The sequence below is a fragment of the Hemibagrus wyckioides genome, linkage group LG26 (genome assembly GCF_019097595.1).
Source record: "Hemibagrus wyckioides isolate EC202008001 linkage group LG26, SWU_Hwy_1.0, whole genome shotgun sequence".
Classification (NCBI taxonomy): domain Eukaryota; kingdom Metazoa; phylum Chordata; class Actinopteri; order Siluriformes; family Bagridae; genus Hemibagrus; species Hemibagrus wyckioides.
This window is the reverse complement of record NC_080735.1, coordinates 22,222,758-22,238,585: the sequence shown is the minus strand read 5'-3', so window position 1 is coordinate 22,238,585 and position 15,828 is coordinate 22,222,758. Positions and strand designations below refer to the sequence as shown.

The 15,828-nt window shown below is 48.4% G+C and overlaps 1 protein-coding gene across 4 annotated transcripts in view; it reads left to right on the top strand.

The window, feature by feature from the left end:
* LOC131346419 (ADP-ribosylation factor-binding protein GGA3-like) overlaps nucleotides 1-15,828 on the top strand; it is a 47,617-nt gene that overhangs the window by 20,623 nt on the left and 11,166 nt on the right. For 2 of the 4 annotated variants that reach the window (XM_058379829.1, XM_058379831.1), the window contains exons 2-5: nucleotides 12,856-12,940; nucleotides 13,330-13,405; nucleotides 13,525-13,623; nucleotides 13,732-13,855. In XM_058379829.1, coding sequence (XP_058235812.1) covers nucleotides 12,856-12,940; nucleotides 13,330-13,405; nucleotides 13,525-13,623; nucleotides 13,732-13,855 — 384 coding nt within the window. Of the gene's footprint in view, nucleotides 1-12,855; nucleotides 12,941-13,042; nucleotides 13,222-13,329; nucleotides 13,406-13,524; nucleotides 13,624-13,731; nucleotides 13,856-15,828 lie in introns of those variants that run through there. The other 2 variants (XM_058379833.1, XM_058379832.1) reach the window with 2 other exon arrangements.

Here is a 15,828-nt window from a genome sequence, read left to right as displayed (position 1 = left end):
GTGATGGAGTGTGTGTGTGTGATGATGGAGTGTGTGTGTGATGATGGAGTGTGTGTGTGTGATGGAGTGTGTGTGTGTGATGATGGAGTGTGTGTGTGATGATGGAGTGTGTGTGTGTGATGGAGTGTGTGTGATGGAGTGTGTGTGTGTGTGTGTGTGATGATGGAGTGTGTGTGTGTGTGATAATGGAGTGTGTGTGTGTGATGATGGAGTGTGTGTGTGTTTGTGTGTGTGTGTGTGTGTGATGATGGAGTGTTTGTGTTTGATGGAGTGTGTGTGTGTTTGTGTGATGATGGAGTGTGTGTGTGTGATGGAGTGTGTGTGTGTGATGATGGAGTGTGTGTGTGTGTGTGTGTTTGTGTGTGTGTGTGATGATGGAGTGTGCGTGTGTGATGATGGAGTGTGTGTGTGATGATGGAGTATGTGTGTGTGATGGAGTGTGTGTGTGTGATGATGGAGTGTGTGTGTGTGTGTTTGTGTGTGTGTGTGTGATGATGGAGTGTGTGTGTGTGTTTGTGTGTGTGTGTGATGATGGAGTGTGTGTGTGTGATGATGGAGTGTGTGTGTGTGTGTTTGTGTGTGTGTGTGATGATGGAGTGTGTGTGTGTGATGATGGAGTGTGTGTGTGTGATGATGGAGTGTGTGTGTGTGTGTGTTTGTGTGTGTGTGTGATGATGGAGTGTGTGTGTGTGTTTGTGTGTGTGTGTGATGATGGAGTGTGTGTGTGTGTTTGTGTGTGTGTGTGATGATGGAGTGTGTGTGTGTGTGATGATGGAGTGTGTGTGTGTTTGTGTGTGTGTGTGATGATTGAGTGTGTGTGTGTGATGGAGTGTGTGTGTGTGATGATGGAGTGTGTGTGTGTTTGTGTGTGTGTGTGATGATGGAGTGTGTGTGTGTGATGGAGTGTGTGTGTGTGATGATGGAGTGTGTGTGTGTGTGTTTGTGTGTGTGTGTGATGATGGAGTGTGTGTGTGTGATGATGGAGTGTGTGTGTGTGTGTTTGTGTGTGTGTGTGATGATGGAGTGTGTGTGTGTGATGATGGAGTGTGTGTGTGTGATGATGGAGTGTGTGTGTGTGTGTGTTTGTGTGTGTGTGTGATGATGGAGTGTGTGTGTGTGATGATGGAGTGTGTGTGTGTGATGATGGAGTGTGTGTGTGTGATGATGGAGTGTGTGTGTGTGTGTTTGTGTGTGTGTGTGATGATGGAGTGTGTGTGTGTGATGATGGAGTGTGTGTGTGTGATGATGGTGTGTGTGTGTGTGTTTGTGTGTGTGTGTGATGATGGAGTGTGTGTGTGTGATGATGGAGTGTGTGTGTGTGATGATGGTGTGTGTGTGTGTGTTTGTGTGTGTGTGTGATGATGGAGTGTGTGTGTGTGTGTGTGTTTGTGATGATGGAGTGTGTGTGTGTGTGATGATGGAGTGTGTGTGTGTGTGTGATGATGGAGTGTGTGTGTGTGATGATGGAGTGTGTGTGTGATGGAGTGTGTGTGTGTGTGTGATGGAGTGTGTGTGTGTGATGATGGAGTGTGTGTGTGTGATGATGGAGTGTGTGTGTGTGATGGAGTGTGTGTGTGTGTGTGTGTGATGATGGAGTGTGTGTGTGATGGAGTGTGTGTGTGTGATGATGGAGTGTGTGTGTGTGTGATGGAGTGTGTGTGTGTTTGTGATGATGGAGTGTGTGTGTGTGATGATGGAGTGTGTGTGTGTGATGATGGAGTGTGTGTGTGTGTGATGATGGAGTGTGTGTGTGTGTGTGATGATGGAGTGTGTGTGTGTGTGTGTGATGATGGAGTGTGTGTGTGTGATGGTGTGTGTGTGTGTGTGATGATGGAGTGTGTGTGTGTGATGATGGAGTGTGTGTGTGTGTGTGTGTGTGTGTGTGTGATGGAGTGTGTGTGTGTGTGTGTGTGATGATGGAGTGTGTGTGTGTGTGTGTGATGATGGAGTGTGTGTGTGTGTGATGATGGAGTGTGTGTGTGTGTGTGATGGAGTGTGTGTGTGTTTGTGTGTGATGATGGAGTGTGTGTGTGTGATGATGGAGTGTGTGTGTGTGTGATGATGGAGTGTGTGTGTGTGTGTTTGTGATGGAGTGTGTGTGTGTCTGATGGAGTGTGTGTGTGTGATGATGGAGTGTGTGTGTGATGGAGTGTGTGTGTGTTTGTGTGTGATGATGGAGTGTGTGTGTGTGTGTGTGATGATGGAGTGTGTGTGTGTGTGTGTGATGGAGTGTGTGTGTGTGTTTGTGTGTGTGTGTGATGATGGAGTGTGTGTGTGTGTGTGTGATGATGGAGTGTGTGTGTGTGTGATGATGGAGTGTGTGTGTGTGTGTGATGATGGAGTGTGTGTGTGTGTGTGATGATGGAGTGTGTGTGTGTGATGATGGAGTGTGTGTGTGTGTGATGATGGAGTGTGTGTGTGTGTGTTTGATGATGGAGTGTGTGTGTGTGTGATGGAGTGTGTGTGTGTTTGTGTGTGATGATGGAGTGTGTGTGTGTGTGTGATGATGGAGTGTGTGTGTGTGTGTGATGATGGAGTGTGTGTGTGTGTGTGTGTGTGTGATGATGGAGTGTGTGATGATGGAGTGTGTGTGTGTGTGTGTGTGATGGAGTGTGTGTGTGTCTGATGGAGTGTGTGTGTGATGGAGTGTGTGTGTGTTTGTGTGTGATGATGGAGTGTGTGTGTGTGTGTGATGATGGAGTGTGTGTGTGTGTGTGTGATGGAGTGTGTGTGTGTGTGTGTGTGTGTGTGATGATGGAGTGTGTGTGTGTGTGATGATGGAGTGTGTGTGTGTGATGATGGAGTGTGTGTGTGTGATGTTGGAGTGTGTGTGTGTGTGATGATGGAGTGTGTGTGTGTGTGATGATGGAGTGTGTGTGTGTGTGTGTGTGATGGAGTGTGTGTGTGTGTTTGTGTGTGTGTGATGATGGAGTGTGTGTGTGTGTGTGTGATGATGGAGTGTGTGTGTGTGTGTGTGATGATGGAGTGTGTGTGTGTGTGTGTGTGTGTGATGATGGAGTGTGTGTGTGTGATGATGGAGTGTGTGTGTGTGTGTGTGTGTGATGGAGTGTGTGTGTGTCTGATGGAGTGTGTGTGTGATGGAGTGTGTGTGTGTTTGTGTGTGATGATGGAGTGTGTGTGTGTGTGTGATGATGGAGTGTGTGTGTGTGTGTGTGATGGAGTGTGTGTGTGTGTTTGTGTGTGTGTGTGTGTGTGATGATGGAGTGTGTGTGTGTGTGATGATGGAGTGTGTGTGTGTGTGGTGATGAGTAGGGTGTGTGTGTGATGTTGGAGTGTGTGTGTGTGTGATGATGGAGTGTGTGTGTGTGTGATGATGGAGTGTGTGTGTGTGTGTGTGTGATGGAGTGTGTGTGTGTGTTTGTGTGTGTGTGATGATGGAGTGTGTGTGTGTGTGTGATGATGGAGTGTGTGTGTGTGTGTGATGATGGAGTGTGTTTGTGTGTGTGTGATGATGATGTGTGTGTGTGTGTGTGTGATGGAGTGTGTGTGTGTGTGTGATGGAGTGTGTGTGTGTGATGGAGTGTGTGTGTGTGTGTGTGTGTGATGATGGAGTGTGTGTGTGTGTGATGATGGAGTGTGTGTGTGTGTGTGTGTGATGATGGAGTGTGTGTGTGTGTGTGATGATGGAGTGTGTGTGTGTGTGTGATGGAGTGTGTGTGATGATGGAGAGTGTGTGTGTGTGAGGGAGTGTGTGTGTGTGATGATGGAGTGTGTGTGTTTGTGTGTGTGTGTGATGATGGAGTGTGTGTGTGTGTGATGGAGTGTGTGTGTGTGATGATGGAGTGTGTGTGTGATGATGGAGTGTGTGTGTGTTTGTGTGAGTGTGTGATGATGGAGTGTGTGTGTGTGATGGAGTGTGTGTGTGTGATGATGGAGTGTGTGTGTGATGATGGAGGTGTGTGTGTGATGGAGTGTGTGTGTGATGATGGAGTGTGTGTGTGTGTTTGTGTGTGTGTGTGATGATGGAGTGTGTGTGTGTGTTTGTGTGTGTGTGTGATGATGGATTGTGTGTGTGTGATTATGGAGTGTGTGTGTTTGTGTGTGTGTGTGATGATGGAGTGTGTGTGTGTGATGGAGTGTGTGTGTGTGATGATGGAGTGTGTGTGTTTGTGTGTGTGTGTGTGAGTGATTGTGTGTGTGTGTGAGTGATGTGTGTGTGTGTGTGATGTGTGTGTATGATGATGGAGTGTGTGTGTGATGATGGAGTGTGTGTGTGTGTGTTTGTGTGTGTGTGTGATGATGGAGTGTGTGTGTGTGTGTTTGTGTGTGTGTGTGATGATGGAGTGTGTGTGTGTGATGGAGTGTGTGTGTGTGATGATGGAGTGTGTGTGTGTGATGATGGAGTGTGTGTGTGTGTGTTTGTGTGTGTGTGTGTGATGATGGAGTGTGTGTGTGTGATGATGGAGTGTGTGTGTGTGATGGAGTGTGTGTGTGTGATGATGGAGTGTGTGTGTGATGATGGAGTGTGTGTGTGTGATGGAGTGTGTGTGTGTGATGATGGAGTGTGTGTGTGTGATGGAGTGTGTGTGTGTGATGATGGAGTGTGTGTGTGTGATGATGGAGTGTGTGTGTGTGTGTTTGTGTGTGTGTGTGATGATGGAGTGTGTGTGTGTGATGATGGAGTGTGTGTGTGTGATGGAGTGTGTGTGTGTGATGATGGAGTGTGTGTGTGATGATGGAGTGTGTGTGTTTGTGTGTGTGTGTGATGATGGAGTGTGTGTGTGATGATGGAGTGTGTGTGATGGAGTGTGTGTGTGTGTGTGTGTGATGATGGAGTGTGTGTGTGTGTGATAATGGAGTGTGTGTGTGTGATGATGGAGTGTGTGTGTGTTTGTGTGTGTGTGTGTGTGTGATGATGGAGTGTTTGTGTTTGATGGAGTGTGTGTGTGTGATGATGGAGTGTGTGTGTGTTTGTGTGATGATGGAGTGTGTGTGTGTGATGGAGTGTGTGTGTGTGATGATGGAGTGTGTGTGTGTGTGTGTGTTTGTGTGTGTGTGTGATGATGGAGTGTGTGTGTGTGATGGAGTGTGTGTGTGTGATGATGGAGTGTGTGTGTGTGTGTGATGATGGATTGTGTGTGTGTGTGATGATGGAGTGTGTGTGTGTGTGATGGAGTGTGTGTGTGTTTGTGTGTGATGATGGAGTGTGTGTGTGTGATGATGGAGTGTGTGTGTGTGTGATGATGGAGTGTGTGTGTGTGTGTGTGTGTGTGATGATGGAATGTGTGTGTGTGTGATGATGGAGTGTGTGTGTGATGATGGAGTGTGTGTGTGTGTGTGTGTGTGTGTGTGTGTGTGTGATGATGGAGTGTGTGTGTGTGTTTGTGATGATGGAGTGTGTGTGTGTGTGTGTGTGATGATGGAGTGTGTGTGTGTGTGATGATGGAGTGTGTGTGTGTGATGATGGAGTGTGTGTGTGTGTGTGTGTGTGATGATGGAGTGTGTGTGTGTGTGTGTGATGATGGAGTGTGTGTGTGTGTGATGATGGAGTGTGTGTGTGTGATGATGGAGTGTGTGTGTGTGTGATGATGGAGTGTGTGTGTGTGTGTGTGATGATGGAGTGTGTGTGTGTGTGATGGAGTGTGTGTGTGTTTGTGTGTGATGATGGAGTGTGTGTGTGTGTGTGTGTGATGATGGAGTGTGTGTGTGTGTGTGATGATGGAGTGTGTGTGTGTGTGTGTGTGATGATGGAGTGTGTGTGTGTGTGTGTGTGTGATGGAGTGTGTGTGTGTGTGTGTGTGTGATGGAGTGTGTGTGTGTCTGATGGAGTGTGTGTGTGTGATGATGGAGTGTGTGTGTGTGTGTGTGTGATGGAGTGTGTGTGTGTCTGATGGAGTGTGTGTGTGTGATGATGGAGTGTGTGTGTGATGGAGTGTGTGTGTGTTTGTGTGTGATGATGGAGTGTGTGTGTGTGTGTGTGTGATGATGGAGTGTGTGTGTGTGTGATGGAGTGTGTGTGTGTGTTTGTGTGTGTGTGTGATGATGGAGTGTGTGTGTGTGTGATGATGGAGTGTGTGTGTGTGATGGAGTGTGTGTGTGTGTGTGATGATGGAGTGTGTGTGTGTGTGTGTGATGGAGTGTGTGTGTGATGATGGAGTGTGTGTGTGTGATGATGGAGTGTGTGTGTGTGTGTGATGATGGAGTGTGTGTGTGTGTGTGTGTGATGGAGTGTGTGTGTGTGTTTGTGTGTGTGTGATGATGGAGTGTGTGTGTGTGTGTGTGTGATGATGGAGTGTGTGTGTGTGTGTGATGATGGAGTGTGTTTGTGTGTGTGTGATGATGGAGTGTGTGTGTGTGTGTGATGGAGTGTGTGTGTGTGTGTGATGGAGTGTGTGTGTGTGATGGAGTGTGTGTGTGTGTGTGTGATGATGGAGTGTGTGTGTGTGTGTGTGTGTGTGTGATGATGGAGTGTGTGTTTGTGTGTGATGATGGAGTGTGTGTGTGTGTGATGGAGTGTGTGTGTGTGTGTGATGATAGTGTGTGTGTGTGTGTGTGTGATGATGGAGTGTGTGTGTGTGTGTGATGATGGAGTGAGTGTGTGTGTGTGATGATGGAGTGTGTGTGTGTGTGATGATGGAGTGTGTGTGTGTGTGATGGAGTGTGTGTGTGTGTGTGAATGAGTGAGTGTGTGTGTGTGTGTGTGTTTCACAGTGTAAGTCTGTTAGAGTGTGATGATGGAGTGTGTGTGTGTGTGTGTGTGATGATAGAGTGTGTGTGTGTGTGTGATGATGGAGTGAGTGTGTGTGTGTGATGATGGAGTGTGTGTGTGTGATGGAGTGTGTGTGTGTGTGTGTGTGTGTGTGATGATGGAGTGTGTGTGTGTGATGATGGAGTGTGTGTGTGTGATGGAGTGTGTGTGTGTGTGTGTGTGATGATGGAGTGTGTGTGTGATGGAGTGTGTGTGTGTGATGATGGAGTGTGTGTGTGTGTGTGTGTGATGGAGTGTGTGTGTTTGTGATGATGGAGTGTGTGTGTGTGATGATGGAGTGTGTGTGTGTGTGTGTGTGATGATGGAGTGTGTGTGTGTGTGATGATGGAGTGTGTGTGTGTGTGTGATGATGGAGTGTGTGTGTGTGTGTGTGATGATGGAGTGTGTGTGTGTGATGATGGAGTGTGTGTGTGTGTGTGTGATGATGGAGTGTGTGTGTGTGATGATGGAGTGTGTGTGTGTGTGTGTGTGTGTGATGGAGTGTGTGTGTGTGTGTGTGTGATGATGGAGTGTGTGTGTGTGTGTGATGATGGAGTGTGTGTGTGTGTGATGATGGAGTGTGTGTGTGTGTGTGTTTGTGATGATGGAGTGTGTGTGTGTGTGTGTGTGTGTGTGTGATGATGGAGTGTGTGTGTGTGTGTGTGTGATGATGGAGTGTGTGTGTGTGTGTGATGATGGAGTGTGTGTGTGTGTGTGATGATGGAGTGTGTGTGTGTGTGTGTGATGATGGAGTGTGTGTGTGTGTGTGATGATGGAGTGTGTGTGTGTGATGGAGTGTGTGTGTGTGTGTGATGATGGAGTGTGTGTGTGTGTGATTGAGTGTGTGTGTGTGATGATGGAGTGTGTGTGTGTGATGATGGAGTGTGTGTGTGTGTGTGTGTTTGTGTGTGTGTGTGATGATGGAGTGTGTGTGTGTGATGGAGTGTGTGTGTGTGATGATTTAGTGTGTGTGTGATGATGGAGTGTGTGTGTGTGTGTTTGTGTGTGTGTGTGATGATGGAGTGTGTGTGTGTGTGTGATGATGGAGTGTGTGTCTGTGTGTGTGATGATGGAGTGTGTGTGTGTGTGTGTGTGATGGTGGGTGTGTGTGTGTGTGTGATGATGGAGTGTGTGTGTGTGATGATGGAGTGTGTGTGTGTGATGGAGTGTGTGTGTGTGATGATGGAGTGTGTGTGTGATGATGGAGTGTGTGTGTGTGATGGAGGGTGTGTGTGTGGTGATGGAGTGTGTGTGTGGTGATGGAGTGTGTGTGTGATGGAGTGTGTGTGTGTGATGATGGAGTGTGTGTGTGTGATGGTGTGGGTGTGTGTGTGTGGGTGTGTGTGTGTGTGTGATGATGGAGTGTGTGTGTGTGATGATGGTGTGTGTGTGTGTGGGGAGTGTCTGTGTGTGATGATGGAGTGTGTGTGTGATGATGGAGTGTGTGTGTTTGTGTGTGTGTGTGATGATGGAGTGTGTGTGTGTGATGATGGAGTGTGTGTGTGATGATGGAGTGTGTGTGATGGAGTGTGTGTGTGTGTGTGTGTGATGGAGTGTGTGTGTGTGTGTGATGGAGTGTGTGTGTGTGATGGTGGAGTGTGTGTGTGTGGGTGTGTGTGTGTTTGTGATGATGGAGTGTTTGTGTGTGATGGTGTGTGTGTGGTGTGTGATGATGGTGTGTGTGTGTGTGTGTGTGATGATGGGGTGTGTGTGTGTGTTTGTGTGTGGGTGTGTGATGATGGAGTGGGTGTGTGTGTGTGTGTGGGTGTGTGTGTGATGATGGAGTGTGTGTGTGTGGGTGTGTGTGTGTGTGTGATGTGTGGGTGTGTGTGTGTGTGTGATGGTGGATTGTGTGTGTGTGTGATGATGGAGTGTGTGTGTGTGTGATGGAGTGTGTGTGTGTGTGTGTGTGATGATGGAGTGTGTGTGGGTGGTGATGGAGTGTGTGTGTGTGTGATGATGGAGTGTGTGTGTGTGTGTGTGTGTGTGTGGTGTTGGGTGGTGTGTGTGTGTGATGATGGTGTGTGTGTGTGTGTGTGTGTGTGTGTGTGATGATGGAGTGTGTGTGTGTGTTTGTGATGATGGAGTGTGTGTGTGTGTGTGTGATGATGGAGTGTGTGTGTGTGTGTGTGTGATGATGGAGTGTGTGTGTGTGTGTGTGATGATGGAGTGTGTGTGTGTGTGTGATGATGGAGTGTGTGTGTGTGTGATGGAGTGTGTGTGTGTGTGATGATGGAGTGTGTGTGTGTGATGATATGGAGTGTGTGTGTGTGTGTGATGATGGAGTGTGTGTGTGTGTGTGTGTGATGTGTGTGGGTGTGTGGGTGTGTGATGTTTGTGTGTGTGGGTGTGTGTGTGTGATGATGTGGTGTGTGTGTGTGTGTGTGATGATGGAGTGTGTGTGTGTGTGTGATGATGGAGTGTGGGTGTGTGTGTGTGATGATGGAGTGTGTGTGTGGTTGTGTGTGTGTGTGTGGTGGAGTGTGTGTGTGTGTGATTGAGTGTGTGTGTGTGATGATGGAGTGTGTGTGTGTGTGTGATGGAGTGTGTGTGTGTGTGGGTGTTTGTGTGTGTGTGTGTGTGGTGTGTGTGTGTGGATGGAGGTGTGTGTGTTGGAGTGTGTGTGTGATGATGGAGTGTGTGTGTGTGTGTGTGATGATGGAGTGTGTGTGTGTGTGTGATGGAGTGTGTGTGTGTGTGTGTGTGTGTGTGTGATGATGGAGTGTGTGTGTGTGATGTTGGAGTGTGTGTGTGTGATGGAGTGTGTGTGTGTGTGTGATGATGTGGTGGGTGTGTGTGTGTGTTTGTGTGTGTGTGTGATGATGGAGTGTGTGTGTGTGATGATGGAGTGTGTGTGTGTGTGATGATGGGGTGTGTGTGTGTGTGTGTGTGATGGGGGGTGTGTGTGTGGGTGTGTGTGTGTGATGATGGAGTGGGTGTGTGTGTGTGTGATGATGGAGTGTGGGTGTGTGTGTGATGATGGAGTGTGTTTGTGTGTGTGTGATGATGGAGTGTGTGTGTGTGTGTGATGGTGTGTGTGTGTGTGTGATGGGGTGTGTGTGTGTGATGGTGTGTGTGTGTGTGTGTGTGATGATGGAGTGTGTGTGTGTGTGTGTGTGTGTGATGATGGAGTGTGTGTTTGTGTGTGATGATGGAGTGTGTGTGTGTGTGTGATGGAGTGTGTGTGTGTGTGTGATGATGGAGTGTGTGTGTGTGTGTGTGTGATGATGGAGTGTGTGTGTGTGTGATGATGGAGTGTGTGTGTGTGTGATGGAGTGTGTGTGTGTGTGTGATGATGGAGTGTGTGTGTGTGTGATGGAGTGTGTGTGTGTGTGTGATGGAGTGTGTGTGTGTGTGTGTGTGTGTTTCACAGTGTAAGTCTGTTAGAGTGTGATGATGGAGTGTGTGTGTGTGTGTGTGTGATGATAGAGTGTGTGTGTGTGTGTGTGTGATGATGGAGTGTGTGTGTGTGTGTGATGATGGAGTGAGTGTGTGTGTGTGATGATGGAGTGTGTGTGTGTGATGGAGTGTGTGTGTGTGTGTGTGTGTGTGATGATGGAGTGTGTGTGTGTGATGATGGAGTGTGTGTGTGTGATGGAGTGTGTGTGTGATGGAGTGTGTGTGTGTGATGATGGAGTGTGTGTGTGTGTGTGTGTGATGGAGTGTGTGTGTTTGTGATGATGGAGTGTGTGTGTGTGATGATGGAGTGTGTGTGTGTGTGTGTGTGTGTGATGATGGAGTGTGTGTGTGTGTGATGATGGAGTGTGTGTGTGTGTGTGATGATGGAGTGTGTGTCTGTGTGTGTGATGAGGGAGTGTGTGTGTGTGAGGATGGAGTGTGTGTGTGTGTGTGATGTGAGTGTGTGTTGTGTGATGATGGAGTGTGTGTGTGTGAGTGAGTGTGTGTCTGTGTGTGAGTGTGTGTGTGTGTGTGTGTGATGATGGAGTGTGTGTGTGTGTGTGATGATGGAGTGTGTGTGTGTGTGATGATGGAGTGTGTGTGTGTTTGTGATGATGGAGTGTGTGTGTGTGTGTGTGTGTGTGTGATGATGGAGTGTGTGTGTGTGTGTGTGTGATGATGGAGTGTGTGTGTGTGATGATGGAGTGTGTGTGTGTGTGTGATGATGGAGTGTGTGTGTGTGTGTGTGATGATGGAGTGTGTGTGTGTGTGTGATGATGGAGTGTGTGTGTGTGATGGAGTGTGTGTGTGTGTGTGTGTGTGTGATGATGGAGTGTGTGTGTGTGTGATTGAGTGTGTGTGTGTGATGATGGAGTGTGTGTGTGTGATGATGGAGTGTGTGTGTGTGTGTGTGTGTTTGTGTGTGTGTGTGATGATGGTGTGTGTGTGTGTGATGGAGTGTGTGTGTGTGATGATGGAGTGTGTGTGTGATGATGGAGTGTGTGTGTGTGTGTTTGTGTGTGTGTGTGATGATGGAGTGTGTGTGTGTGATGATGGAGTGTGTGTGTGATGATGGAGTGTGTGTGTGTGATGATGGAGTGTGTGTGTGTGATGGAGTGTGTGTGTGTGATAATGGAGTGTGTGTGTGTGATGATGGAGTGTGTGTGTGTTTGTGTGTGTGTGTGTGTGTGATGATGGAGTGTTTGTGTTTGATGGAGTGTGTGTGTGTGATGATGGAGTGTGTGTGTGTTTGTGTGATGATGGAGTGTGTGTGTGTGATGGAGTGTGTGTGTGTGATGATGGAGTGTGTGTGTGTGTTTGTGTGTGTGTGTGATGATGGAGTGTGTGTGTGTGATGATGGAGTGTGTGTGTGTGTGTATGTTTGTGTGTGTGTGTGATGATGGAGTGTGTGTGTGTGATGATGGAGTGTGTGTGTGTGATGATGGAGTGTGTGTGTGTTTGTGTGTGTGTGTGATGATGGAGTGTGTGTGTGTGTGTGTGTTTGTGTGTGTGTGTGATGATGGAGTGTGTGTGTGTGTTTGTGTGTGTGTGTGATGATGGAGTGTGTGTGTGTGATGATGGAGTGTGTGTGTGTGATGATGGAGTGTGTGTGTGTGTGTTTGTGTGTGTGTGTGATGATGGAGTGTGTGTGTGTGATGATGGAGTGTGTGTGTGTGATGATGGAGTGTGTGTGTGTGTGTTTGTGTGTGTGTGTGATGATGGAGTGTGTGTGTGTGATGGAGTGTGTGTGTGTGATGATGGAGTGTGTGTGTGTGTGTTTGTGTGTGTGTGTGATGATGGAGTGTGTGTGTGTGATGATGGAGTGTGTGTGTGTGTGTTTGTGTGTGTGTGTGATGATGGAGTGTGTGTTTGTGATGATGGAGTGTGTGTGTGTGATGATGGAGTGTGTGTGTGTGTTTGTGTGTGTGTGTGATGATGGAGTGTGTGTGTGTGATGATGGAGTGTGTGTGTGTGATGATGGAGTGTGTGTGTGTGATGATGGAGTGTGTGTGTGTGTGTTTGTGTGTGTGTGTGATGATGGAGTGTGTGTGTGTGATGATGGTGTGTGTGTGTGTGTGTTTGTGTGTGTGTGTGATGATGGAGTGTGTGTGTGTGATGATGGAGTGTGTGTGTGTGATGATGGAGTGTGTGTGTGTGTGTTTGTGTGTGTGTGTGATGATGGAGTGTGTGTGTGTGATGATGGTGTGTGTGTGTGTGTGTTTGTGTGTGTGTGTGATGATGGAGTGTGTGTGTGTGATGATGGAGTGTGTGTGTGTGATGATGGTGTGTGTGTGTGTGTGTTTGTGTGTGTGTGTGATGATGGAGTGTGTGTGTGTGATGATGGTGTGTGTGTGTGTGTGTGTTTGTGTGTGTGTGTGATGATGGAGTGTGTGTGTGTGATGATGGAGTGTGTGTGTGTGATGATGGTGTGTGTGTGTGTGTGTTTGTGTGTGTGTGTGATGATGGAGTGTGTGTGTGTGATGATGGTGTGTGTGTGTGTGTGTGTTTGTGTGTGTGTGTGATGATGGAGTGTGTGTGTGTGATGATGGTGTGTGTGTGTGTGTGTTTGTGTGTGTGTGTGATGATGGAGTGTGTGTGTGTGATGATGGAGTGTGTGTGTGTGATGATGGTGTGTGTGTGTGTGTGTTTGTGTGTGTGTGTGATGATGGAGTGTGTGTGTGTGATGATGGTGTGTGTGTGTGTGTTTCAGTGATGTAAAAATGTGGTGTGATTTTGTAATGTTTTAGATAAAGCAACAGATCCTATGAACCCGTCAGAGAGATGGGACTGCATGCAGGAGTTCTACCAGCATGTTAATGCACATCCTGATGGGTGAGACACACACACACACACACACACACACACACACACACACACACATACTGATATTCGAACATACACTCTTTCAACCACATTTCCATTTCTGTCATTCAGCAGAAGCCCTTATTCAGAGTGACTTACATTTCATCTCATTTTTATATAACTGAGCCGTTGAGGATTAAGGGCCTCACTCAGGGGCCCACAGTGGCAGCTTGGTGGACCTGGGATTGGAACTCACCACCTTCTGATCAGTTCTCCAGCACCTTCACCACTGAGCACCACATCCAGAATCAGTCAGCTCTGCACTAAGAAATGAAGCACACAACTAACACAACTGTACACCTCTGAGTTACATTTATAACTGTGTGTGTGTGTGTGTGTGTGTGTGTGTGTGTGTACAGGCCCCAGATTGCAACACGACTCTTGGCTCATAAGATCCAGTCTCCTCAGGAGAAGGAAGCTCTCCAGGCTCTCACTGTACATCATTACCCACAATTCCACTGCACACACACACACTTCTGTCTCAACCACACACACTCTAAACCTGTCTTACACTCATCTTACACTGTTACTGTGTGTGTGTGTTTTCTCTGCAGTTATTAGAGGTGTGTATGAATAATTGTGGGAAACGTTTCCACACTGAAGCTGTGAAGTTCAGGTTCCTGAATGAACTCATTAAAGTTCTCTCTCCAAAGGTACACACACACACACACACACACGGACTGTGTAACTATCCTCCACACTATGTGTGTATGTTTTTAAGTGCATGATCAGATTATGTGTGTGTGTGTGTGTGTGTGTAGTATCTGGGTGTGTTGAGCACAGAGCAGGTGAAGCAGAGAGTGATCGAGGCTTTGTACAGCTGGACTCAGTGGTTGAAGGATGAGCCGAAGGTGCAGGAGGCGTACAGCATGCTGAAGAAACAAGGTGAGAGAGAGGAGCTCCAGATGAAACCTCAGGCAGTGTGTGAGGTGATGTCAGCCTCCAGGTTCTCCTCAGGCAGTGTGTGAGGTGATGTAAACCTCCAGGTTCTCCTCAGGCAGTGTGTGAGGTGATGTAAACCTCCAGGTTCTCCTCAGGCAGTGTGTGAGGTGATGTCAGCCTCCAGGTTCTCCTCAGGCAGTGTGTGAGGTGATGTAAACCTCCAGGTTCTCCTCAGGCAGTGTGTGAGGTGATGTCAGCCTCCAGGTTCTCCTCAGGCAGTGTGTGAGGTGATGTCAGCCTCCAGGTTCTCCTCAGGCAGTGTGTGAGGTTGTGAGGTGATGTAAACCTCCAGGTTCTCCTCAGGCAGTATGTGAGGTGATGTAAACCTCCAGGTTCTCCTCAGGCAGTGTGTGAGGTGATGTAAACCTCCAGGTTCTCCTCAGGCAGTGTGTGAGGTGATGTCAGCCTCCAGGTTCTCCTCAAGCAGTGTGTGAGGTGATGTAAACCTCCAGGTTCTCCTCAGGCAGTGTGTGAGGTGATGTAAACCTCCAGGTTCTCCTCAGGCAGTGTGTGAGGTGATGTAAACCTCCAGGTTCTCCTCAGGCAGTGTGTGAGGTGATGTAAACCTCCAGGTTCTCCTCAGGCAGTGTGTGAGGTGATGTCAGCCTCCAGGTTCTCCTCAGGCAGTGTGTGAGGTGATGTAAACCTCCAGGTTCTCCTCAGGCAGTGTGTGAGGTGATGTCAGCCTCCAGGTTCTCCTCAGGCAGTGTGTGAGGTGATGTAAACCTCCAGGTTCTCCTCAGGCAGTGTGTGAGGTGATGTCAGCCTCCAGGTTCTCCTCAGGCAGTGTGTGAGGTTGTGAGGTGATGTAAACCTCCAGGTTCTCCTCAGGCAGTATGTGAGGTGATGTAAACCTCCAGGTTCTCCTCAGGCAGTGTGTGAGGTGATGTAAACCTCCAGGTTCTCCTCAGGCAGTGTGTGAGGTGATGTAAACCTCCAGGTTCTCCTCAGGCAGTGTGTGAGGTGATGTCAGCCTCCAGGTTCTCCTCAGGCAGTGTGTGAGGTGATGTAAACCTCCAGGTTCTCCTCAGGCAGTGTGTGAGGTGATGTCAGCCTCCAGGTTCTCCTCAGGCAGTGTGTGAGGTGATGTCAGCCTCCAGGTTCTCCTCAGGCAGTGTGTGAGGTGATGTAAACCTCCAGGTTCTCCTCAGGCAGTGTGTGAGGTGATGTCAGCCTCCAGGTTCTCCTCAAGCAGTGTGTGAGGTGATGTCATCTTCCAGGTTCTCCTCAGGCAGTGTGTGAGGTGATGTAAACCTCCAGGTTCTCCTCAGGCAGTGTGTGAGGTTGTGAGGTGATGTCAGCTTCCAGGTTCTCCTCAGGCAGTGTGTGAGGTGATGGTAAACCTCCAGGTTCTCCTCAGGCAGTGTGTGAGGTGATGTCAGCCTCCAGGTTCTCCTCAAGCAGTGTGTGAGGTGATGTCAGCCTCCAGGTTCTCCTCAGGCAGTGTGTGAGGTGATGTAAACCTCTAGGTCCTCCTCAGGCAGTGTGTGAGGTGGTGAGGTGATGTCAGCCTCCAGGTTCTCCTCAGGCAGTGTGTGAGGTGATGTAAACCTCCAGGTTCTCCTCAGGCAGTGTGTGAGGTGATGTCAGCCTCCAGGTTCTCCTCAGGCAGTGTGTGAGGTTGTGAGGTGATGTAAACCTCCAGGTTCTGCTCAGGCAGTGTGTGAGGTGATGTAAACCTCCAGGTTCTCCTCAGGCAGTGTGTGAGGTGATGTCAGCCTCCAGGTTCTCCTCAAGCAGTGTGTGAGGTGATGTAAACCTCCAGGATCTCCTCAGGCAGTGTGTGAGGTGATGTAAACCTCCAGGATCTCCTCAGGCAGTGTGTGAGGTGATGGTAAACCTCCAGGTTCTCCTCAGGCAGTGTGTGAGGTGATGTCAGCCTCCAGGTTCTCCTCAGGCAGTGTGTGAGGTGATAT